Source organism: Mesitornis unicolor, unplaced genomic scaffold (genome assembly GCF_000695765.1).
Source record: "Mesitornis unicolor isolate BGI_N332 unplaced genomic scaffold, ASM69576v1 scaffold50827, whole genome shotgun sequence".
Lineage (NCBI taxonomy): Eukaryota > Metazoa > Chordata > Aves > Mesitornithiformes > Mesitornithidae > Mesitornis > Mesitornis unicolor.
The window spans coordinates 1,365-28,457 of NW_010196752.1; the positions used below are offsets into that span (position 1 = coordinate 1,365).

Sequence of the window (27,093 nt, forward strand, 5' to 3'; positions counted from 1 at the left end):
GGGACAGCTGGGCTTTGTAGTCAGGCACATTAACAGTACAACGTGGTGGGATGAGCATCTTTCTGAAGAGAATGTCCAGTTCCTCAGGAAGATGACTGCAGAGGAATACAAAGCTCAGACAGCCAGCAAGCTATGTCCCCTGAAAGATGAACCATGGCCACTGAATGAATGGAAACCAGGTGAGATAGTATCTCTTCTGAAGCACCAAACTCATGCTGGAATTGTTGTGTTGTTGCATTTAGTAACATTGGGATTGTGTCTTGTAAAGTATTTTCTTTTTTGCTTTTACCACAATCATCCATAACATCTCCTAGTAAATAAGTAAATGTGATGCCTTAGTTCTCTAAAAAGCATTTAAAGTATTACGAGGTGTTAAGAATGTTGTAAGAACTTAGGTTTTAGTCCAAGTCAGCACTTCGCCAGTCACATTGCTGCACAATGACAGGATAATACAGTATGAATTAATCAAAAAAACTCCCTAGGATATAAAGTATATGAACTTGAAAATGTTCTTGTAAATATTGCTGGACTCTGAAGAAGAACTGTAGTATATAATACATCCCACTTCTATTCAGTGATTCATAGACTATCTCAAGTTGGAAGGGACCTATAAAGATCATCGAGTCCAGTTCTCTGCTCTTCACAGGACTGCCTAAAACTAAACCATATGACTAAGAGTATCATCCAGATGTGCCTTAAACTCTAACAGGCTTGGTGCTGTGACTGCTTCCCTGGGAAGTCAGTTTCAGTGGTTGATCACCCTCTCAGTGAAGAACCTTTTCGCTGATGTCCAAAGTCTTACAGCCTAGAACACAACATAAAGGTTTTGAGTCTTCAAAAGGGTCACACTTGACAGCAAAAGACAGAGTTTGCAAATCCATTACAAGATCTTTGGGTATGACAGTGTAAACTGGAACAAAGATTGTTTTTTGAACTTTAAAGTATTTATTCTTCATCTTGAGTGTTCTGTTTTTCACGTTATGGACTGGCAGAAGCTAGACACGGTAGATTGCCTGTGCTGTAGAGTTACAGTGAAAAAAATATGCAGAGGTCAAGGTGTAAGGAACCTACTCTAGTAAACTTTTCAATAGTTAATTTGGCTCTAGTGAAACTAACTACATGAGTGTTGTATTTTCTTAAAAGATAAAAATTCTGAAGCATTCGTTGTTCTGAACTTAATGGAGAGCTGTTTTGCATGTTCTGTCAAACACAACTGGAACAAACAGAATTTTACTGCTAATGGAATTAAAAACAATGAATGGGTTATTCCCAGCCTACTGCAGGGAGTCAGTGATGTTTTCTGTTCTTCCTCGACTCCTTAGGAGAGGTCTGAGTTAATGGGACTTTGCAAGTTATAAGATGGGCTCTTTCAAATACTAAATGTGGAGTTGCATCCATGTTCTGTTTTGATCTACAGATTCTATCAGAGTTGGTGTTGTTGCAGTAAAACTGGGAATGATGCCAATATGGACCAAGTCAGGAGAAAGACATGCTGTCACACTACTTAAGGTGAAAGAAATCATTATTAATTTCATCTCCTATACTGTATTCAGATTGTCAACCAGACGTTCCAGGCAAAAGTGAAACTTATCATTTGTAGAGAGTAGGAAATCCCTAAAGAAAGGAAAGATCTTTCAGCCCTGCATAGTACACTGCCTGTTCTCAGTTTATATCCTAAATTTTCTAGGAGCAGTCTGCCTTATGCCTCCATTATTCAAGTGCTGCAGAACTGTGAGTAGTATTACCTAGGTGAGCAGATGTGAGAGGCCAGTGCTAACTGCCTCTGTTTCACTATATATATATTTATTATTTTTTTTTTTGCCACCTGCAGACTCTTTGGGATTAGTTTCACCCTGGTAACCCTGCAGCTGCTTCTTCATACTCTCAGGCAGATACTACTGTGATGAAGCTGTTTCGCTAACCTGCTGCTGCCATACAATCAGCCAGGGCTGTGAAGGACATTGGGTTTACAGGGCAAAGGAGCAGGAGTCTAAACTGTGGGCTCTTACTGTGTGCTTTGCCGCTGCATGCAGTAGGGATTTTGCACATCTTGCAGGAAAAAGATGGCTATTAAAGTTTATTCAATTTCTAGAGTATTTGTGAAAATAGAGTTTGTGTTCTGCTAGTTTTTATTTTTCTAAGATAAGCTTTTAATTTGCTGGAAAAAGAACACTTATAGTAAGAAGTGAACACACTCCCCTACTTGTAGGCTGTGTCTCCTATTACATAGATACAAATTAAAACAGAGACTGACTTTGTTTGAGTTGTTTTGATAATCTGTTACTGCCTTATACTAATAGAAACTATTTTTCTTTTCTTAAGGTGCAAGATTGCCATGTTTTAAAATACATTTCAAAGGAAGAGTCAGGTGGAAAAACATCTAAGCTACTTGTTGGAGGCAAAAACGTATCTCCTTTTTCTGTAAGTGAATAATTTCGCCATTTTTTTGTTAGAATAGTTGTTTCTGTTGTGGTTACAGTAAAAAGGTAGCACAGGCAGACTTCTTGCAAAGATTAATTGGCTTTGGAACTGCATCCACCCTTGCTTGTTTTCTAACAATCTTGTGTCAATTAATTCTTGGTTAAGAGAATAGCAAGAGGAACTTTTTGAAAGTTTTGCTTCTTGATTCTTTAGGAAAGCTGTGGGTTTAGGAAGTTGCTTTCCTGTGCAGTGTCCCATGCTGATGAAAGGGTTTGAAGGGCCAGTAGCAATGTAGAAACACGTGTTTGCTGTGTCTGTGGAGATGCAATAGGAGATCAGGACTGCAAGATGCCCATGCTAATGGCCTGTTGTAAACTTATCCTGCTTCATCAGTTGTGTAGAAGACCTGGTTCTCTAGCTTACTTTTCCATACTGTTTTCTTAGCTTTAGTTGTAATTTTTCCACGAGTCTGCTGAGATTGTTTAATTTGCATATAGTTTTACTGATGAATAAGTTTAAGACTTAAATCTTCAGGAAGATATCTTCATGATTATAGCCCATCAACAGTGATGTCAAACCCACTCACTTGTTTAGACACCCTAAATGTCTGATGTGCAGTTCCCAGCTACCCTCAGTGGCTAAGGTTGTCTAGCAGAGCTGTCACTCCTGAAGAGGAAAATTGAATTATAGATCAAGGCAGGAATAAAGCTTTCCCTCAGAGGGTTGCAGTTCTATGATCCATTATTTCTATGAAATACTTTTTACTTCTTGCAATATCCTGATACTCATTTGTTTGATTTAGGCTAGTTAAAAAAAAAAAAAAAGTAGGACTCGTGATTGCTAAGCAGATTATCTCAGTTGTTCATTGTGGCTTCCTGAGGACTTACGTTTCCCTTTATGAAACAGAAGGTTGTCCCAGAGCCTCAAAATTAATCTGTGTCCTTGGTTTTGCTTTTTTGTGAGGGAAGAAGGAGCGTTTATATTTTAAGGTATCTTTTATTCAGTGGGTTTAGGCCATGTTTCACCATCACTACTTCAACTTTTCAGGTATCTGTTCTGTCTCTTTAGTCTGTTTCCACTTTCCAGGTGTGCCATTTTTCCTGGAGGCATTACCACTGTGTTTTTTCTTTCCTGTTATCTTGGTTTAAGACATGCAAGTATCACATGAATAATAATTTTCAAGTTGTATTATGTACATTAGACTCCTTACAGTTGATCTTTTCATAAAGATGATGTTAGCAGTGATTCAGTATGTTGTCAGAATTAAAATGTGTAGGAAGCAAGGAGGATTATAGAAAATTTCTATTTAAACAGCTCTTGTGAACTAAGAAAATTTCTTCAAAGCAAAACTATCTAAAAAGTCATCTCAAGGGTTTTTTAGTAGTTTGACTTATGTTAATGATTCTCTTGGACATAAGTTTTTCCACATTAGCTCCCATTAATTTGGTTAAACCTAGACTAATTTTTAACAGAAAAGCCTGATTAAATATCCTTAGACAAATCTGTGATGAGGACCTGGCCTGAGACTGAGCTCTTTGCTGTTGTTGTCGTCATTGTTGTTATCATCACTGTATAAACTAATTCCTAAGAATTTGGCACACAGATTCTCAACAGTTTTACTTGTTAAGGTACTGACAAATTATGTCTTTCTGTGGTTTAGCTGCAGGTTTGAATCATCGCTCTCCTATGTTTATCAGTATTTTTATGTTTCTTTTGTCTCTGAAGTGTCTGAATATGAGAATCAGAAGAAAGCTGAATGATACTGTATTGTATTAGCATATGCACTTTACTGCTGTTAATTCTTCAGATTCCTCACAGCTACTGATTTTTAATTAATTCAGTCTAACAATTCCCTCAGTAATTTTACCAACAAAGAGTTTCGTGTATTTCTTTTGAGTGTCAAATGGCTTAAAAATGATAAGGAGTATTGCATTTTTAGCAAGATAATTTTTTTCCTTTTTAGCTTGGTGTATGTCAGTCTCTTGCAAATGAACAGATTTTTCATTATTTTTTAATGCAAAGTTACTCTCAAAAGTACAGTTCTGTCAGTGTGCTAACAGCTTTTTGTCAAGACTATTTTTATATGCTGCCCTTAAGTGAGGGCATATCATCATTTTCCTACAATACTGAAAGATATTGACAGTCTTTTTGAAAATAAGAACATCTGAGAATTCACTCAATGTTCTCTGCAGTATTGCTTTTCAGGAAGGCTTTATAAAGACTGCAGTGTTTTATTTGTAGAAATCCATCTCTGTGACTTGGCTGCTTGAGGAAAACTTGAAGTAGAAGTGTGCAAAGTTATAGTAGGACTATTGAGATGGAAACGATTTTTACCCTTTGATTCACTGTGCTTTTCTTCACCTGTGGCAGCTCTTTCCAGGCACCTGTGCTGAGCAGAAAGCTCCCCTTGCTGTGTTTTACGTAAGAGTGGAAATAAAGAATTGATGTGCAAGCGATTAGTAGAAAGAGGATTTCTTTATTTTTAATTCTTACATATGGCACTACAGTTTAATACAGTTGTCCTCTATTGATGCCTCAAATTTTTGTGGTCTAAGAGATTTTGTATTTAGTTTATGATTATTTTAAAAAAAAGAAAAAAGTATTTGAAGTGTTTTGTACTATGAACTCAATTTAACAAATCACACAAAAAAAGCCCAAACCTTTTAACTTTCTCCTCATTTTCTCCTCAAATAATCACGGATACATAAAGTTAAAATTTCTGTTTTGTGTCTAGGTCAGAGATGCTCATCATTTTGCTCCTTCATTCTTCATAAAGCTTCCTCCGTTTTCCTAACACTTTTTGACAGAGCAAATTTTTTAAAAGCAAAAGGGAGGGCAACATGCAGATTTAAAAAATAAACTTAAGTAACAATTTAAAAGTTATTCACATTTTGTCTTAAAATATGCAAAATTAATTTTGAGAGAGAAAGAGAACTGCACAGAACTTTTTAGAAGTGAACTTCAGAGATGTGACTATCCAGGTGTGTTGGTATTGTCAGAAGCTTAAATTGCTTTCTAGGAGAATTCATTTGAAGAAACATCAGCCACACTGCTTTTTTCTATGGCCACAGTTCTCCTGCATCATTGTTTCCATTGCTTGTTATCATCTCAGTGGTCAGCTATTCTGTGAGCTGTCTTATTTAAAACAGCTGAGAACAGTTTTAACTATTTTTAACTTTGTCAGACTCCTCCTCCAAAAAAAGGAGCCTTTCTTTAGTAAGTCAGCAGTGGTTTGACACTGAGTGTACGTGGTATATCTTAAACATATGTGAATCATAAACTTCTTGCTCTTCATTCTTCCTTTTTTTTGTCCAGCAACTCTAGAGTCTCTCCTGTGGAAAGTTAAGCAGTCCTAGAAGTTTCTGCAAGACCAGGCTTTTTTTTTCTATGGTTTTGTTAGTTAAATCAAATAAATTATATTTGTGATGATGTTGATTTAAGTCATTAGAAGCTTTGAAAAAGAAAAAATGCTTTTTTTGAGTTACTGCAAAAGTATTTGAAAGTGATGAAAAAGCAGTAATATATTTTATGTACATTCTAAATTATTGGAAATCTTCATGTATCTCCTGTTAATACAATGTAGCTGTAGGGTAGCTAGTTGACAGAAAATAAAATGCAGACACAGGAGTTTTAAATTAATTTTATACAAAGTTAAAATGCTAGTCTCAAGACAAATGTGTAGTATGATAGATCTGTTTTTCTCAGTGGTGTTGCCAGTCTAATCACTTTCTGTGTGAGGTTCATCTTTGGGTATTTTAAGATCACTTCTTTATGGCTGCTCTTTGTTACAGAGATCAGAGTCTGCGATGGAAATTTTCAGAGAAGCTGGAGTACCACGGAAGCAGAAAATTACAACATTTAATGTAACTGATGATGCCATAATTAAACCAGGTAAGAAGACAAATCTTTAATTAAAATTAAAACTTTGATGCTACAAGCACTTAGGCAAATGAGTAATTGCATTCAAGTGAGTGATGTCACTGACTGACAGTAGCACCAATTCTACTAAAGGCTAGTGTACAGGTAACTCCACAGTGGATGAAGCTGTACTTCTTTCACAGTCTTTATTTTGGAAACACTGTGCCTTAACAAAGAGGACGCATTGCAAGCCATCCTATTCTTAATCCCATTTTTTAAAGGAAGTGTTTTGGGTTTGTTGTTTTGTTTTGTTTAAAAAAAACAAAAACAACCAAAACAAACCGAAAACCTCCACCTTGTGAAGTGTTAGTTGTTAGAAGTGGAGCGCGTTCTGTTTTCTTGCCAGGTTTGTTTATTGTGAGTCTTCACTAATTAAGCATTTTGGGCTTTGTCTCTTTCAGTGTCTGAAGTGCAACATATCTGAGCAAAGCCCTGACCCTTTCTTCGTACTCATCTGAAACTGAGCTAGGAACTGAGAAATGTGCTTTTAAGTATTAACTACAAAGCATCTATTTTAGTCATTGACGTTTATAAAGAAGAGCAAGTCATGTGTGACTAAAAATGAAGTTTTGTTTCCTTTCCTATGACTAATCTACCTTGGATGGAAATAACTGGAGAGTGGTTTGAGGATTTCAGCACTTAGTTGAACATGATCTCTCCTTTTCTTTTGAAGGTACTCCTTTGTATGCTGCTCACTTCCGCCCAGGGCAGTTCGTGGATGTTACTGCAAAAACGTAGGTTCCTTATGATTTAACACGTACAGTTCATCTTTCAAATGGACTGGCTGAATTTTCTTTTCGTCTCTGCTTTGGTTAGAACTCATGGCTCACGAAAGCTAAAATACAATTGCAAGGGTAGTGGCAGAAAATAGAAGTCCATTGGGTAAAAAAATCAATTTTTTTTTCTTTGCTGAGGCTTATTTTTTATTTTTAACACAGTAGGTAAACAAATAATTAGGGCTATGGTTCTGCATGTGTTGTCTGTCACACATACATGATGAGCATGGAAGAGCTTGACAGCTTAAGAAAGAGGTGCTCAAACTTAGGATGGGCAACGAGGTCTATAATGCAGCCTCTGTGTTATGTAGAAGTGCAGAATAAATGCTGAAAAGCATCAATTCCCATAAGGACTGCTTAATTTTGATTTGGTGAAGAGATGCGAAGAGAGAGATTTATCATGTCGACCAAAAGAAAAGCAAATAGGTGGTAAATACATTTAGCAAGACAGCTGTCAAATTCCTTTTTTGTTTTCTCTCATATTCCATGTCATCTCTTTGCCAGGAGTAGCTAATGATCTTTTACTTTAACATGGGAGGAATGATTTCCTCTCAGACCACTGTGAATGCTGTATTAGAGCTCAAGTGGCAGGGGTTGTCAAAAGAAAAACTGGCATCTTGCCACAAATCATGCCTCTTCTGTTCCATCCATGATTTCCATTGCCCAAGAGAACCGTGAACCCCTGTCTCCATATTTGTGAAGTGTATTTTTGTTGTTTTGTGTAAAAAGATAATGTTTTCCATTTGATGTTGTGTAATGGAGATATTACCCAACTGGCCTTGTTGAAATACCATCCATTGTAATTCTCACATATGTGTAATACTTACAAATATCTAATATTATTCACAGGGCTTTGTATATACAGGAAATAGACTATCAGTACAGCCAAGTAGTTGATCCTAACGCAGCAACACCTGACTGCACCTATGAGGGCGCCCTATTCAGAACAGGAGATCAAGAAGTTGACCAGTGTCTTTCTATGTCAAACTTTCCTTATGTAATACTTAGCTCTGGTATCATTCTGCTTCTAAATTACGTTCAGTGAACAGCCTGTAAGAGACAATAACTTGTTTACAAAGCAAAGCACTGTATCATTAGGAATACAGTCATTCCATGTGAATTCTGTTACACATTGTTAATGCAGAAAAGCTTTGTTTTACTAGAACTATTACAACAACAGGAAAGGTTTTTAGCAGTGTAAGAGGTACTGGTAAGAGCCGCAGAGTGATTTCTATGTATTCGAAAATACTTGCAAGCTAAAAATAGACTGGGTTCCTGGCCATGTTCAGTGAATCCATCCTATCTTTTAATTCAGTATTTCCAATCTGTTTTCTCCAGATACTTGTATGATCCCATTTCAGAAATTAGTTTTTTGTTTGTACTGCTGACTTTGGTAGTGTATTCTATGTAATCCTACTATATACCTAATATAAAAGGAGAAGAAAAAATTCTTAAGCTAAAGAGAAAGATCAGAATTTTTTTATCCTGCTGTTTCTATCAATATGATTTATTTAATCATTCCAGTCTTTATCTGTGTTCTTTAACCTTTTCCTGTGACTTGCTCACTTAATGTTGCTTTCTTCTTAATTTCTCCTTTTCTGGAATGCTGCATTTATCATATTACATTAAGTCTTGGGCAAATTAAATTATTTGACTACATTTCTGGGTTTTTTGGGTCTTTTACTTTATTCCATGCAATTTCATCCAGCGTTGCTTAGTTTCATACTAAGTTCTCATACTTGGGTAGGGATGATTTTTCAGAGTGCTGTATCCATCATTCTTATTTACTGTACCTGTAAGTACAGATTTCACAGTGTCACAAAAATATCCAAGAAATGCTTCAGTGAAGGGCAAAAAATGTTATCTTGGGACTGATTATAGCATTGAGCTATAGCATTTGGGCTGCGCTGTGGGGCGGAAAGGAGAATGTATTTCATGTTGTACTTGTGTTCTGAGCCTCCCTCAAGAGGAGCCAGCTTCTCCCTACTGAACAAAGGGGGAACATGGGGCTGAAATGAGCCTTCGTACATCACTCTGAATAATTCTAATTATTCCTTTTAAAAAAGAAAGAAAGAAAATTAATGCCATGACAATGAGGAGAGAACATAGTGGAGTATAAAGGATGTTTAAATTTTTTACCAACTTTTAATGATCCAGATAAAGATATCCTTTTGTACACTTCCTTCTACCAACACAAAAATCAGAAGTATACCCCTTAAAAATGAGCAAGCTTTTCTTAGTTATTGAAGGTTGAACAAACTGCTTGCACTATGGTTCAGAAAAGCGTCTTTGGTTAGCGTCTCGATTTGGTTACCCAAGTGTAGGGTGATTTTTTGACTGTCTGCATTTAAACTTTCCTTGCAAATGTTTTTGTCAAAGTCTTTTGAAGTGTTTTGATTCATTTATATCTGTGAAGAAAAACACTTTCACAGAAACGAGAAGGTTCAGTTATACAGTTTGTTTTTATTTGAAGTCTCATAATTTGCTCAGCACAGTATGAGTAGCTTTTACAGCACTGACAGTAGGCAGTAGTGCTCATTTTTTTCTTTAGTACTTATTTTCAGCAATTCAGCTGTTCAGCTAAATTGAAGCAAGTTCAGTCAAGTTTTAATGCTGTCTTTAATGACAAGTCTTTACCTTGGTGTTTCAGAGGTTTCAAGAATGTGTAAAGGCTTAGTGCCCTTTTTGGGACAGCAGTAAACTTCAGAAATCCTTTGGCCTGATGGTCTAGTTTAGCCCTAATGTGCTTTGGACTAAAATGCATAGGACCATCTAGAAACGCTTCTCTTGCAGGCTGGACTTCTGTGACTTCTTTAAGCTGGCGTAGTGGAGGCTGCTGCCCAAAAGGGAGGTGATCCTCACTCCCACAGAGTTCCCATCAACCTTCTGTCACTGGCACTGATGTCCTGAGTTGCATGAAGGAAAATATTAGTGTGAGATACCTGTATTCTTCACTGGGATAGCTTTCAGCTGCATCAGTTGCATGCCCCAGCTTTGCTGATCAGCTGAAGGAGCTTCTCCACTAGTACAAAGATGACCAAAACATGGAGATGGGGAGAGGTGGGACCATGCCTTAACAGTGGTAGCCCAACACTGTATGGAATTGGAGTTGTATTATACCTCCTTTTTCTACAGCTTCGCGAACTGTTTCAGGAAAGCATTGGAATATCAGAAATTTTGCCACTCCAAAGAAAAAGCCAACAATAGTTTTGTTTGAAATGTTTCAGAATTCAGTGGTGATTCTGGTGTGTTTAGTGGTTTATTTAAGCATTGCTAGATTAACAGTGTAATTGAGCCTGAAAGTATTCTCTACAGTTGGCTGAAATTATTTGACTAGGTAGTTGGAATCCATTTCCTCTACAGCATCTAAATAATTGTCTAATAAATTAGCCAAGTTTGAAGAGTTAGCAGCAAACTAAACTGATGCTTAATTAGAGTGCTTTATTCCAGTAGCTTTCTAAATGAAAGTTGGCTCATTAGGTACTGGCATTTTACTTGTATTAAACCTGGAAAATGAGGTTTTGTACAAAATTGGGTTGTTGACCTGAACAGCTGCTTTCCTGCAGGTTAGACTAGAACAACTGTGTGTAATTAAATTATTTTTCTAATTCTACAGAAATATTATTTTCCTTTCATTTAATATTTATGTGTCTTAGTTTTGCATAGAAACATTGCTGCCTGTGATTCCTTTCTAGGACTCAGGTAATCATGCTTCAGTGAAGCTGAGTAAAGTGACTAAATTTCATGTATTGAAAAACAGTGGCATTGCACATGCAGAACATCATCAGAAAAGTAACTCCAAGAGATGTTCATGTTTGGTTGGTATCTGTGATGCATATATTGGCAAATGTGAGATTACATAGAGTAGTGTACACAGTTTAAAAAATAGTATATAAATATATAGCATACGTAAAATAGTATGTATTGTATACGTGTTAACTGTGTGTTTTAATCTTTTGATTTGGCTAGCTCACATTAATGTTATGAAATATTTGTTGGAAATGAACTCTTGAGACTTTTTAAGTCATAAAAGATCCAGTATTCTCTTGGGAGGTTTCTTCCGTTTCATTCACTCTTGCAAAATACTGTTTTAAGTTTACATCCAGTACTTATTTGTCTTGTATTTTATTGGCGATACTTGCTGAATGCATCCGCACCTAGTAATTTTTAAAAAGGGTGAAGAGGGCAATTAAACAATTTGAAATTAATAAGCAATACTAATAGGTGACAACTGGCATCTGTTCAGAAGTGAACAAGAATATATTCTTAGAAATATTTTTGTTAATTTTTTGACAGAATTAAAAAAGTTTTAAGAATACTAAACTGCCTTCTCTGATTTTCTGCAGTATTTCTTGAACAGCATGCATCTTAAGTTCTCTTCCATGTTTATATAAGATTAATATTAGTTTCAAAAGCACTTTGCGTGTCGTACAATTGGAAAAATGTAAAATCTATGCATTAGAAATACAGATAAATTTCATATCATGGAAAATTTATTAATAACATTTATTTTTTGCATATAGTAGAGTTATCCACCCCTTGTGTAAGAACAGGTCACAGTCATATCAAGGTGGACTTAGGTTGGAAAAACACTTTTCTTCTAGAATGATTGAGGTATATTGACTGAGCTACTTAGTGCCTAGCTGAACAGTCTTCCTTTCTAAATTTTGTTTAAAGAGATGTTAGTAGATCCTTACTTTATTTTGAGCTTTGTTTTATTTACATAATCATGTAGTTTTTATTCCGGTTCCAGTTTTATTTGAGATAGAAAACAAATCTAGGAAGAAACATACACTGTGTAATTGTTTTTCATCATGACATGTTTAAAGAACATTATACATTGTTTATTCGGTTAAAAAAAATTCGAAAACTCAAAAATGAAATAAAACTATAAATGCTTTTTATTTAATTAATAAACTTATTATTTTTAATAGCGATTGTGACTGAATCATGTTGAATAGAAAATTAATGTTCAAAAAAGTCATAGGAAAAAATGTAGGTATTTCAGAGACCTTCAATCAGATTTTTACAAATAAAAGATGAAACTATTCTAAAAGATTATTGAACTATGGTGAAAGAACCTTGATAGATAGTAAAGCATTATACGTTATGAAATACCCTAATTTCAGCACTGAGAGATCTTTCCTTGACTTTAGCCAGAATATTTCAGACGTTGGAGATTTATTTTCATATTCCAGATCAACAGATACATGAGAATTTTCAGGTTTACCAGAGTGCTCTTTATTAGCCTGGCCACACCTTCTATATATTTCCTAAGGCTTTATTATTGTAAATCTGAGACTTTGTTCACAGAAACTGTGTGTGTAATTGGAAAGACCAAGAAGTAGATGAGTGTAATCTATTGCATAAACCATTAAACACTAGCAACTCTATCTTGTGGTAGAATCCCTTCTTTTTGAAGATATAACATTTGCTGAAGTAAACATTCTTTTTCAAAATGCATCTCTTACAAGTATTAACTATTTCTTACATCTTTATATTTTATTAAACAGTAAAATTTACAGTATTCTAAAGTGTTCATGTATAAAAATGAACAATCTGAATAAAATACTGAAGTGATTTCCCGACATTTATGCTTCTTGATTGAAGCTGACTGTACTGTTTTCTTTTGAAATGGTAGCTTTCGATAGTTGTATGGTTTTCTCTGAACTGCAAGTACATTTCTGCAGCTAAAGAATTAATCATGCCCTCAATCTGCTCCCTCTGGTAACTACACAGCTGTTGTTATGCCACCGACTTGCAGTAGGTTTTGGAGAGTTTGCTAATTCCATTTTCCAGCTAGAAATGCCAGAAGTAGTCTACTTGGAAAACATGGCAAATAGGAGACACTTTCAAAGAAAAAAAAATAGCATTTTGGCAGAGCAGATACGAGTTTTCCTATAGCTTAGTTTCTCCTATATATTTTGAAGTTATTCATGCCTTAGCAATCTGCAGGCATAGAAAAATAAAAATTTTGAGCCTCTCTTAAAGTGCGAGTATTTTTCAAACCTTTTGAGGTTTTAAAGCTTTTAAAATAAGCTGATTAATGAGAAACTGGTGTAACAGCGCCTTGCATCCTTTAGATCTGTGTCTTGTTTTCCTGATCCCAGGGAACCCCGGACCTCCCTCCCGCAGGTGCCTTCAGTTCTTTCTCATGGCCCTGACCCTCTCCATACCCCCATGTTGCACCACTGTCTACTGGCCTGGAAAGACTCGTGCCTGTGGCAAGCACTAGGATGACTGGCCAGCTGGCAAGCCAAAGGAGCAGATCACTACTTCCATTGTGTTCTCAAATTTCCTTAATTAATTGTAGGAAAGGAGGAAAAAAAAATCAGTACTTTAACCAATAATTTTGATTTCCAACAATTTCATATCTTGCTTCTGTGCCAAGTAGAACTGGAATTGACCACTAGAGTTAGAGGAAAACCCAGAGACAGACACCATGGTCTTATTTCCTTACGGTTCTGTGGATTCAGAAAGTCTTCTCACTTGTGGCTGATTTTGACTGTAGTTTGACTTGCTCCAGGCAACTAGACCAGCAGAGAAAAATTTTTCAAGTGGAAGAGGCAAGAATCCAGTCTTTGTGAATGCTGGTGTTTTCCACATTTGTATTTGTTCTCTAGTTTTTAATGGTAGTGCTTTTCTGATTAGGGGAGTCAGAAAAATGTAGTCCTTATATACAATGTGCTGTATGCATGCTTATACACGGTTTTATTTTCATGTGTGTGGCCAGAAAGTTTTAATTCTTGAACTAATAGGATCATGACATTGCAAAGTGCATTAGTATAAAAGATTTATGTAAATTGGAGGAACAGGATCACTTGTTAAATTAATGAAATGATGAGTGCAGCCATTAACCTTGTGGACAGACTTTTCCTTTTGGAAACCAGCAATGCTGGTTTAAACACATACACTTTAATTGGCTTTTGCTTTGTGCAGTGGTGAGGGGGTTTTTCCTATTGAGTCTCTCCCTGTGGTAAACAAGAGACCTCCAAAGCCAGTAATACTATCATGTCCCTCAAAGATTAGGACATGGACACTGACAGATAGTTTATTTGTTATTCTGTTGTAGACCTTGTTTGTCAGATGAGTATTGATCAAAGCAGTTAAGTGTTTTTACTACACATAAAACTGTTTTCAAGAGATGAATCTATTGTAGTTTGGAAAAGAAACGTTCCTTGGCTTATTTTTATGCTAGTCTAAGAAGACATCTCTTCCCTCTGATGCTTAGGGCCTATCATTAAGTTTTGATGTATGTTAAGCAGTTGTTATTTTAATTTTGGGGGGGGGTTTTGTTTTGGTTTGGTTTTACTCCTCTTTTTGATTTTTTGAGATTTTTTTGTTCTAGTGTCCTCTCAGTGAAAGCTTCATTCCAGTACCATGTATTGAGGTCCACCACAGCAATGACCATTTTGTGTTTGTGTATTTGACTCTCTTGTAGTACTTCTTATTCTATAAAGCAACATTTAAGTATTGGACAGATTTTATGTAAAAAAAAAAGTATTTTTCTGTCTCCTGAGCTTTGCTAAAGATAAAAAGGTCATTAGCCTGACTGAAATTACTGTTTATTGACAGAAAGCTTAAGTCTTTCTGGTTCATTTCTTGATTTTTCTTTTCAGAATCGGTAAAGGATTTCAAGGTGTCATGAAAAGGTGGGGATTTAAAGGCCAGCCTGCTACCCATGGCCAGACGAAAACTCACAGACGTCCTGGAGCAATATCTACCAATGTGAGGATTCTTATTTCTTCTTATTTCCTGATGTAAAGATTCCTCAGTATTTTCAGAACTGCTGATGAAAGATGATCCATCTCACAATTGCTAGCTGCTGCCATCTACTCTGTGGTAGCAGAGAATCCCAGCTGTTTCAAAGGAAGTTCAGAAACCCGTAAAATGAGCAATGCAAATAGCTATTCTCTTATGGCTCGACTTATTAATATTCTATATTGCTAGTAAGTGAGCAAACATATTTTAACCAAACAAATTGTGGTATTTTGTAGTGTAGGTGAGAAAAAATAGTCTTAATGCTTCAAAAAGAGTTCCAAGAATCTTTTATCACAGCATTTATAGATTGGAAAGGATTTACTCATTATTTTGTACTGCAGATATTGCACTTTTCATTGGAATCCTAGTTGCTTATATCAACTTACCTGGCTTGTGTAGCAGCTTTATGAACTCTTTCATTTCCAGAACAGTTTGTTGCTTAGCATTTTTAAGCAGAGTAGAAAATAATATTTTTAAGTTTCAAACTAAAAACAATATTAGTTTAAAAGCTCTTTGGAACAGATGCATTTAACTTTGTCCCTTTAAAGGTTGCACAACATTTAGGCTGGACTAAGAGGGATTTTTGCAAACTAGGTTTGTTACACAGAACTAAGACCAACTGAGTCACAGTGCTGAACTGGAATTGTCTGCAATTTTCTTGAAGAAATTAAAATGGAAATTAAAAAGGATTAATAATTATTAAGAGAATAGTAAAAGCAAAAAGGCATTGGGCAACAAAGAGTAATTGAGGCTGTAAAAGCATGCAGTACTGACTTACAGTCTTGCACTTCAACTGGAAAATTAATTCTACACCTGGCACTGTTTTCTCTGAAGACCACAGAATGTAAATATTTGGACATGCAACACTTTGTTTTAGCAGATGGTATCCATCATTACAAACTAACCCCTCTTTACTTTTCATTAAATTAGAATTTTCTAAGCAGTAACACTACATGTAACTTCACAAAGTATATAGAATGGGAAATAGTATTAGAAACAGGTATGATGAAAAGGAAACAAGGTGAAAGGATGCAGCAGGGGAAAAGCAGTTGATTACCTGAAATAATGATTTTCACGTGAGTTTAAATAAATAAACATTATTAATGAATAAAAGAGTGGTGCATGAGTATTATACCTGGGTAATACTGTAAAACTGAAAATTATTGATCAGTGTAAAACTCGTGGATTAGGGGTAGGGGAGAAGCTACAATAATCTTCACTTTGGCAGCCTTCCAGGACAGGACTGCTCTGGAGCTCTGTGGTAGCATCCACAAGTAGTTTAGGTAGATATCCCAGGTGCTTTGGTCTGTGGTGTAGGTGAGTCTTGTGATGACAGAGGTTTTAGGAAGAAAGCTTTTCTTGCTTTTCACTAAGTGAAAATATGGGATGAGTGAAGATTTTGCTTTGAATTCAGACACATTGTGTATATGAGAAAAGCTAGAATCCCTTTGTTGATACAACAGTATTTATAGCGATTTTATGATTGAGGTCAAGTATTTCAGATAACATACCTAACGTTCAGCCGGAGGTATTTAAGATGCTAATCAGTATTAGATATTTTCAACATTGGAAATACCAGCATATTTTCTTTCCTGCTCTTCTTGAGTTTGTGGATGTACCTCCTGCAGTTACATGATTGGGGTTTTTTTTTGGCTCTGTTTTTATCTAGAAAGCTGCCAAAGTTTATCGCGGAAAGAAAATGCCTGGTAAAATGGGTAACATCTATAGGACATCTTATGGACTAAAGGTGAGTTCTAAGTGTACTAGAATGAGTATCAGGTGGGAGCATTGCCAAACAGTGTAGTTAGCCGTGTAGCCTTGTGGTGATGAACTGTCTGTCGTTTGTCAGAATCCAGACAGGTACATCTTGAAGTAACCAAGCTGGAAAGACAAAAGCAGCAAACATGTGCTCCTGTCTTCATGTGTGTTACAAATAAGTTATCTGGTCTCCCTTTGTATAGGTGCAGTCCCTGGGGATTGGGGTTTCAGGTGATATTTTCACACCTGATGTGTTTTTCACTGTGTCCCTTGACTTCTGCCTTTGTAGTGGGAAAACAATCAGGCTTTTGGTCACCTTCAGTTAATGCTTTCATGCCTATTCCATTTGTTCAAACCCAACCCAAGTCTGACTTGTCTGAAGTTCTAGATTTATCATGGTCCTTTGCTTTCATGTGCAAAAAGGGGATTATAGTTTCTGTCTATATTCTGCAGCAGTTCCTGGGTTATTACAGCTACTAGTCACTGTCTCTGAAGTTTGCACAAAAAGCCTGTTAGCCTCTAGTTTGCAAGAAATTGTGCTGCTGCTCTCTGCTAACTAAAGCTAATGTTTTGTAACAGAAAACATGCATGTTCACTTGAGCACCTCACAGAATTAAGAAATTAACAAATGCTCACAGTAACATTTTCATGAGCATATTTGGTTTAATTTGTCAAATGTTATTTTTTTTTCAACAGCTCTTGCTGTTAGAAGAAAAAGAGACTTGGGAGCTTTGGTTGGAGTTATGCTGAACAAAGGGCTGCCTTGCCAAATAAAGCCTCATCACAAGCCCTTTAAAACTGTTTAATAGACTTCTGCATTAGAAAGCTGGGCACTCAGAGTAGTGTGTGAGTGAATTTTGTGGCAACTTTAGGCCTGTGCAGAACTTTCTTCTTCCACAGAGTATCACCTCCAGTTAATCAGTTTGTACTTTGCTGGACTACTGTTTGTAAACTGGGAATAGTCTCTAAAACGAGCTCAATGTCTGTTTTTTTTTTTCTCTCCTAGGTGTGGAGGATCAACACAAAACATGACATTATTTATGTAAATGGGTCTGTGCCGGGTCACACAAATTGTCTGGTGAAGGTAGGTTTGCTAGTTTCAATTTATTGGTATTAGTGACTCCAAAGCTCTCTCCAGCTCTCTCCTTATAAAAGGAAAAACATTGTTTGAATGCAGTCGTCTTTTCTTTTGAGTCCCATCTTGTACTATTGAATTAAAGGGCAGTAGGATCAGTTCTGTAAAAGGGAGTGATTAATAGGGGCAGTGGGTCACCACTTACTCTAAACGTCTCATTGTTAGCTTTGCATTGGGGTTGTGCACCCAGGCAGCCTATGATAAACCAACACAGTCGCTGTAACCCTGTGATAAGTGTCTCAGGGCTAGGTCCATCCCCTTTTAACACTAACCTGAGTCAATAGCATGATGGTGAGATTTTGATAATATTATTTAAGGGCTGTGTTCATGAACAAAAACACACAGCAAGCGCTACTTTCAAGGTTAGTCAAAGCATTCCCTACCCAGTAGCAGTTACCTTTCCAAGGAGCAATTGAGGTACAGGAGGGAGACAGCTGGAGTTCGCAATAATGATATGAGTTCCCTTTGGAATCAGTATAAATGTGTCTGTTATTTTCTGTGGTGTTCTACAGAATTAATTCAGGATTAGCTATGAAAAACTGAAGCAATGACAAGTCTAATATGTGTTCTTACAAGGTAAATAATCCACATCAAAGCAAGAAAAGTACTTTTAAAGATTCTTTTCAAATTAGCCTTTTCTTTCTACTTATTGATATCCTTTACAACTGCAAGCACTAATTACTTGGAGAAAGTTGATTCCTTTCTGACTTATTAGATTACAGGTTATTGAGCATCTTTGTTATGGATTATTATAAAGATTTTTTGTACATATACCTACATATCTGATATATAGTTTTAAATCCTCATGAGTATTGTAAGGATTTAAATGATGCAGTTCTTGAAAAGTTACAGAGTTCAGAAAGTTTAGATATTTTCTATTAGTTTTTGTTCTTGTCATATTTTACTATGGGCATCCAGTTTCTGTTATGTATTTCATAGTTGTGGAGCAGAACTCTACAGTTACTGAACATTAAGTGAAGCAATCCTAGCTTCCAAATAGGTGTTTTGCACACAGGAAAATGAAGTTTATTATTGTGTTTCTCTCATGGGAAATAAGGTCTTTTTAATGAGTGGGGTATCTCAAAACTGCTTTGGTTATAGTGTCTGCGTACACATCTTGGATTTCTTATGTGCAACGATACGACATTTTCTGAAGCCATTGAGACTCTGAATACAGTACTTATTTCTACCAGCTGTAAGATAAACTGTTTTTTTAAAGCAAAGCTACCTGTATTAATACCACACATGCTTACCTACACTGTGAAGATCTCATTTAAGCAGATCAGTGTCCCCTTGCTAATCAAACACTGCACACTTCCCCTTGAAGAAGAACCTACTGGAAGTGTTGAGTGCTTTCTCTCATTAGGTCACTTCCACCTTTTCTTTTTCTTTACACTTTACTTTTGCCTAGGCTGGTACACATCCTCCTTGCCACCTTGGACTTACTGTTTATGTTCTGAAAGCAGACCTGCTGATTCCTTAAAATGATTCTTCAGGCAGCAGTACTGCTGTAGTCAACAGCCTTGTTAACAGGAGACTTCTGAGCCAAGCCATCTGAGTGTATGCAGTCAACCAACCATGTTGACATCTGTGATGTGAAGAGGGTAATGGAATTTGATTGCCGTGGCAGTCTGCTGCATGCCATTTAAGCACTTGCCATGTCCACGGGTGATTTCTCTTCTGTTCACTCACCGTGGATGATGATTGGAACTTAGGATATCCTAAGACCAAAAGTTAAAGTGGCTCCATTATGTTTGGGGTTTTTTCCCAAGTACACTTAATCTGTCATTATGAACTAAGTGGCTGAAGGCACTTTTTTGGCTACTTTACTAAGCCTTGTACATGATATCTACAAGATGTAGAATTTGTATTAATTATATTTGCAAGTTACCTATGTATGAAAACGTTTCAAGTCATAGCTGCTATTTGGAAGTCCAAGTATCTTCAAATATGCATTTGGCATACATATTTCAGAATTCCAGCTAATTCCATTATTAGAAATGAGGGTTGAGGATCCATGGGAAGAATGAGGGATTTTATCCCTTGGAGCTCTTTGATTAACAGAATACAATATTTAAAAAAATCTTGGTCAAAGGGCTTCACACTCAGAATTTCATGACTTTTTACTAATGCATAATCCTGTTTTGAGATGAAAATACAGTTGTAGGTATTATTACTATTAGGAAATAGATTTAATTATTTTTTTTCCACTCACATATTTGGTGTTTGGAAGGGAGTATGTAGTCAGCTGCAGTTCATTCCAGTTCTTCAAGCTGGTGCACTCATCTGTAGTGTTTATATCCATAAGCCATAGGAGTTACATGTATGAATTAAAAAAAATCTTCCCTTATGTTTTCAAATACATCCCTGAAGAGTAGAGAAGGATTTAATTAAAAAAGCACAGAAAGCGGTACTGTTTGGTACACATTCTCTAATTTGCAAGGTTCTTTCCTCCATTTAATCTTGGTGCACTCATCTGTAGTGTTTTTAGCCTGTGTCTCATGCCTTTCTTCTGGGGTGTTTTCTTGTTTGCATATAGACTTCAACAGCCTATATGTTGTTGTGCATTTGTTTGGATCTGTAGATGGGGAAAGAAATTATGGGATATTAGTGTTCATAATTAGTGTTCGTTCCACTAAATACCTGTCTGTGATTAAGTAGGACTGATGTCTAGGGGATGTGTCTTTGAGCTCAAAAAGTGGAATTATCAGACAATACTTTTCTCACATGTGTCTCTAAAAGGAAGCGTTGGTGTTCAGTAGCCACTCTGTGTTGCTTGGTAACCATTGAAAGCACAGTGTACATTGAAACATATATTTACTTTGTATGCTATGTATTTTTGGAAACTGTGCGTCCACATGTCGCACAGGGGATTCTTCACACAATTATGATTTAACAGTAATTCAAAATTTATTGGTGGTGGGAGGTAATTTTAGCAGCACTTAATCAATTTGAAGATTAATAAGGTGGTTCTGTAAAATAGGCTATAACTAAAGCAGTAACATAATTACAGATACGAGAATGATAAAATTCATACTAACTTGCTACAAGGTATCTTAAATCAATATATGTATGTACATATATATAAACACATATATGTACATATGGATAAACACAAAACATACAGAACACAGACAGACACAAATATTTGGATTCAGTGAAACATATAGGCACCGTCATTCATGAAGGCAAATGTGTATATTCAAGCACAAAATAGGCAGACAGATGGAAGGAAGAAGCTAGCCTGTAGTTAAAATTTCCCTCTTCTTGAGTTTAGAGCAAATATTCACAATGCATCGACATTCCTCAGTGGATGATAATTGACCCTCAAGAAGTTGGCTTCCCCCTGGGCCTCCACAGGCTTTGTTGGCAGTCAGTCTTTAAACCTCACGGAGTCTATGCCTGAGAGGCTTCCCAGCTCAGGGGAGGTGCTGGTCACAGCCTCCTGCAATCCAGGAGAGCTCAAAGGGTCTTGCTTAGGACCACTCTTTATAGAGTCCAAGATAATCGGCTTTCATCAAGTAAATTTTTCATTTCAGCCCAACTTCAATGATGAAATATTCTGATTCTCTCCACCAGGTGCGCAGGTAGAACTTGTTAGATTTTGAAGTTCTGGCATCACCCCCATTGAGCCATGACCCGGGTACAGGGGTCAGGAGGTGACCGATTATTATTACCATTCCTGAGCAATACGGGAAGCAGGGGTCAGGTACACCAAGGAAGTGCCTTGATGTTCTGCTCTGTTGCTTTTCCCACTCCATCCTAAGCTGGTACGTGGCCCTGGGAGGGGGAAATTGCACCAAATGCCGAGTGGCCCAGGAAGGAGCGGGTGGTTGCACCACCACACAGCACTGTACTGAGTCTGAGATGTGGCACTTTTCATTTTTCAAGTTTGGTTTCCAGCAGGAAAAGTGCGCAATAGCAGGATTGATGGATTCCTGGTTTAATTAGAAATCAGTTTTCATTTGATATTGCACACTGAAGCATGCAAGTAAACAGCTGACATAAGTAATGTTTCTAGCCAACTGGAAAACTAATCCAAAAGCTTACTTTAGCATATATTTCTTTCTCAATGACAAGGTCTAATAAAATTAAGAAACTTTAGCACTATGCTAGAGTGTATGGAATTTTTATGTTACATAAAAAACACTGCAGAGTAAGCATCTAGATTATTGTGTTGTACCTGTCGAGATAGCCTACCTCAGGTAATACCTGTTTCTCTTGGTATATCTTCTTAGATTACAAGGCCTAGATTTACCATTGATGGTGGTGATCCTTTAGGAAAAAAAAAACAAATAGTTTTTTCTTTTGGAAGCATATGACTCCATTTGTCTCCCAGCTATATCATAAAAAAGTTCTCAGTTCTGTTATTCAAGAGAGAAACACTACACTAATTATCTTTTTAAATAGATGCTTTATAACGGAGGATATACTGTAATATGGTACAGTATAATATAGGATGTTAGAGTTTGTATTTAACAGTGTTTTATACCTATCCTAATTCTAAGGCACCCTAATTTTTTAGAACATTCAATGTTGATCTCTTTGAATATATCACTTGTAGTGAAAGCAGATTCTGGCAAATCTGTGTAACCCATACAGAAGTCTTTAGTAGTCTGCTTCCTACTTGTTTTGCATCACACTTGCCAATATTGCTGTCTGTGTTTCTAGCTGCTGATCCCAGAGTTGAGTGTGCAGAGCTCAAATCAGGGACAGGCAAGAGTAGTGTCATGCCTTGACTTTAGTGATCCCTGTCCGGTGCCTTGGGCCCCATGATGGAGCTATGCGGAGGCTTTTTTAGATTGCTTCTTGTTGTTGTTTTGTTTTTTAAGATAAAATACAGCTGGTCAGAAGTAGATACAGTTCTTGAATTCAATTTCCTGTCTAGCTTCAAAAATAGCATAGAAGATGAGCTAGGTAATGTGTAGTAACTGAGGAGATAATTTCTAACATTCTGTATATTTAAACACACTTCCCTATTTAGCAAACAACTTCCGTTGTTTGCTGCAGTTGCTAACACAGCCTGAAGGCCTGTTAAACTGCAAATCTGAGTTGTGACTTAAGCAGCAAGTTTTGATGCCTATTTGTTTATACTACCTACTATACTGTCAATATATGGGACACGCTGTTGTGAAGTTTATTAAATGCCTGCAAAACTTTATGACTGTTCTAAAGATTTAGTGACAAAATCCTGACCAACTCAAATTTCCACTTTCTCTAGTATTTTTCTCAATAAAAAAGTCACAGAGAGAGTACACTGTGGTATATATGCACATATATATCTATCTACAGTATGGTGTACTATAATATACAGCAGTATTAATACAGTAGCTAAGTAGCAAGCCAAGTATTTATGTTACATTGAGCTATACAGTGAATGCTTTTATGGATCATTATAACCAGTTGAGTTCTCAGCCCAATTTTTTTTCTTTTTCTTTTCTTTTTTTCCCTTTTTAAAAAATATATTGAATGGAATCAGTGCTATCCATTGTGATCACATTGAATTTATATAACCAGGAAACCTGCAGAAAAGTACTTGTTTAAAGTTTAATGATGTCGTGTCCAAGATGTTGAGTTGTAGACATCATTTTTTTTTCCTTAGGGTCTAAAAGCATTTATGAGATAGGTTTGTATGTTAATTATTTGTACAGCCTTACTGTAAAAGATTACCAAAGCAATTGCTTACAATGCAGTTACAGAAGAAAAGGTAAAAAATATTTTCTGAACTTCAAATGATTGGGAAGGAAGAAAGTGAAATGTTGTTTGGTACAGTTTTGTATTCTTTGCTGTGAGGCATTGTTTTCATAGAAGATCTCAATTTGGAATGGACCCATAAGGATCAAGTTTTGGAGCCTTAGGTTTTTCACTGAGGAATAAGGTACAAGACATTCAGTGGCATTTTTTGTCCTTTATTTGGCATGCTTTCAGAAGGTCACTGGGAGAATAGGAGAGCTGTGCTGGGTCACACATACTTCTTGTCTGTGTACACTCTTTTATACAGAAAAATGTAACTGCTGCTGCATACCATCTAGCTCCCTTATAATACTGTGAAATTACTGTGCAGGAATCCGAGGCAATACGTACAGACAACCTTTGGTATGCTGTATCCTTCATAAATGTAAGGGAAGTCATTCACTAATTCTCTTGAGAAGATGGATAAATTGTTCCATGTTTTAAGTTGCTACTTGGTATTTTCAGATGGAAAATAAAATTGAGTTCCTCCTTCTGATAGGAATAATATTAATACTAATACCTGTCTAACAGCTTTTGAAACTTAGAAGAGAGAAAAAGGCATGTTCGTTCAGTTTGGTAGTGGTGCTCTAAGATGGTGCTTCCAGGGTAGAACTTAAATTGGATTTGAAAGCGGTGAATGGAGAAAAAGATGGACAAAGAGCAGTAGTTTTCACCAGTCAAAAGAAATACTGTGTCAGTTATACCAGTCAAACGAAAGGGCATAGCGGAAGAAAATAATTTAAACATCAGATGTGGCTTGTGCTTCTGGGATCTGTCGAGCTTCCGAGGAGTTTGGAAGGGGCAAAATGAAACAGTATTGTACTCCTCTGAAAGCAACAATGGTCTGTTGAAAATGTGTCGTAGCAATCTACTGTAAGAATTCTCCTTATCGTACAAGAGGCACTATCTGCAAAATGCCACTTGACATTTATACGTTAAATGTAATGTTAAGGCTGAACAGAAATCTTACATTTATTTAGATAAACTAATACAGGATAAAGATTAGGCTGTTGTGTTTGCCCTCAGTTAAGAGCAGATGTCTTATTGCCAAGTCCTATGATAAGAAGTTGTTTTAAGAAAAGGAAAAAAAAAAGTAAATTCCTTTCGCTTTCCAGGTGTCCAAAACTGCCTGTAATGACACAGCCTGGATCCAACAGCAAATATTATTTCATTATGAGAATAATCCAAAATAACAGAAAGCAGACATGAAAAATATTTAAATAAGATACATATGAAATAAGTAAGTTATCAGAAATAAAATTATTTATTCTCACCGTCCTAGTATCATTGTAACTTATGTAGAGACCATTGGTTTTTTTCCTGTTGACAGAGAAGGCTTATGATGTGTAATAGGATTAGGGAGTAAAGAGAAAGAGGCAAGGGAAATAGTAGGTAACCAGTGAAGTTATTAAAACATGTTTTCCTACAGAAAAAGAAATAACAGCAGTGTATTGAAAGGTAAGGATGACTTCTCAGGCTCAGCAGTTGAGTTGGCACTGTTGAAGCTATCTGACTGTGCTTCCTCTGACCTCGCTGCTGCGGGAACTGCTTTATTCCATGTAGATATGTAATGAAAATTGCTGGCTGCCCACACTACAGGTGCATCAGTAGTTACACATGGCAGTTTGCAAGTGAATAGAGAATACTTTCAATGGGGAGATGTCTGGTAGAGGAAGAATGATCTACTGGAAAAGTGAAGTAGCCATCCTAACCAATAGGACGTGTTGAGCCCTTCACCCCCTCATTCTTAGCAAAAGGGGTTTTTAGTTTATCAAGCCTGCAGTTAGAAAACTGTTGGAAGTTCCTTGGGGCAGAGGGGGGTGAACCAAGCAAAAAAACCAAAACAAACCAAAACACAAAAAAACTCCAACAGTTTTTCAGAACTTGGAGTTTAAGTCAAATTTATTGTGCACTTCAGCTGCAGGAATCCTTGTGGACTATGGTAAAGGTCCAAGTAATAGCAGATATGAATCTGGTGAATATAGTGCTGTCAGAAAGAACTGTCAGTGGGCATAAAATTTTCATTTAATTTCTGGTATAAATCACAATTGTCTTATGTGAGGTTTTTTTCTAACCAAGTAAGAACAAGCTTTCTGTTCTTTAAAAGCCCATCAAAAAATAGGAGGAAGAGCTTATCTTCTCTGTACTAAAATTTTATCTTATCTATTTGTACTACTTCTTTTTGTAATCCAGTGGTGTATAGTGACTGAAAGCGATTATTACTGCTCAGGAGGAAGATCACATGTAACAATACAGAAATGAAGAATTTGATTTCTAATAAAATTTCATAGCTTGTGAATTTGTAGCTCTTTTTTTTCTTCAGAGATACCAGCTTTCTATCTTCTACCGCAGACAAACTACTTGTTGCTGATAATTCTAGCTACTAATTTTCTTTCGAGATGGGAGTTTCAGGGGTTAGATTTTAAATCTTTTCACATGTAGAGAGGTCAGTAAAGGGAGATTATTTCTCTGTAGCACTGCAGTTCTTGGAAATTAACTTTCTTAAAGGCTTGTATTCTACAAACTTGGATACTGGTTCCTGGGTGAAAAATCATAGATGCATAACTCTGCCATTACTGAATAGCTCTGCAATAGCTGGAGGACCTATGTACAGCACATGTTACATACCTTTGCAAAATTAGTTGCCATAATTAGTTTGTATCATAAATACAATAGTGTGTCTTGGTTATTGAAGAGCTGATTACACTGCATGATATAACTTGATAAACAAACTTGATATAACTTGTCATGTATGAAAGTACTGTGGGATATAAACAGTTTAAACAAGCCATACTTACATTTATTTAAATAATTTTTTTAAATACTGAGCAATGAATTAATGAAAGTAGGTTTTGATTCTTTCACAAGTGATACACTTTCCTTGGGTTTTTTGTTTCCTTTTGCTGGGTTATTTAATGACTGGTACAAAACGTTAATAGCTGGGGTTGATATTAAAATAACTAATGATTACACATGAAATTCTTCAGATAAACAAGTGTAATGTGAATGCTGTTGGGTTTTTTCTTATGCATGAAAGGTGATTTCTTTAATTTGTAGTGTACCACTGTGTGAAAGTCTTCTGGAAGATTTATTAACTCCACCCTTCCTCCTCCTGCTTTTTAGGTCAAAGATAGCAAATTGCCTACTTACAAGGACCACAATAAAAACCCTCCATTCCCTACGTTTTTTGCTGATGGAGATGAAGAATTACCAGAAGACTTGTTTGATGAGGAGATCTTCCAGTTCACGGATCCATCTGTCACATATTCATAATGTTCTTCACATCTTTGAAAAATCACAATTTTGATATTTTCACGAACTTTGCAATGCTGTATAAGAGTAAACTTATGAACTGCAGTCTGGGCAATAGACTTGAACACTTCACGTATTGCCATTTTGGTCAGATAATAAGATTTACCACTGTCTATTTCAAACCTGTATTTAAAGCAGCAGGTAAGTCTGAGGTGCAAGTTGTAAAGCACACCAAGTGCTTTTTCTACAGTGATCTTTTGCCCTCTGTCACAGGCTGTGAAGTGTTAAGCATTGCTGAAAATCTGTTGTTTAGAAGATAGTTCAATTTAATTTTCTGAA

At 36.3% G+C, this 27,093-nt stretch overlaps 1 protein-coding gene across 1 annotated transcript; it reads left to right on the top strand.

The window, feature by feature from the left end:
* Positions 1-27,093, top strand: MRPL3 (mitochondrial ribosomal protein L3; the record flags this gene model as incomplete). The annotated part of the gene is made up of 9 exons (XM_010188572.1): positions 1-179; positions 1,418-1,509; positions 2,323-2,421; positions 6,213-6,312; positions 7,013-7,073; positions 14,735-14,843; positions 16,546-16,623; positions 17,641-17,718; positions 26,626-27,093. Coding segments are annotated over 9 exons (946 nt in total), but the record flags the coding sequence as incomplete, so codon positions are not given.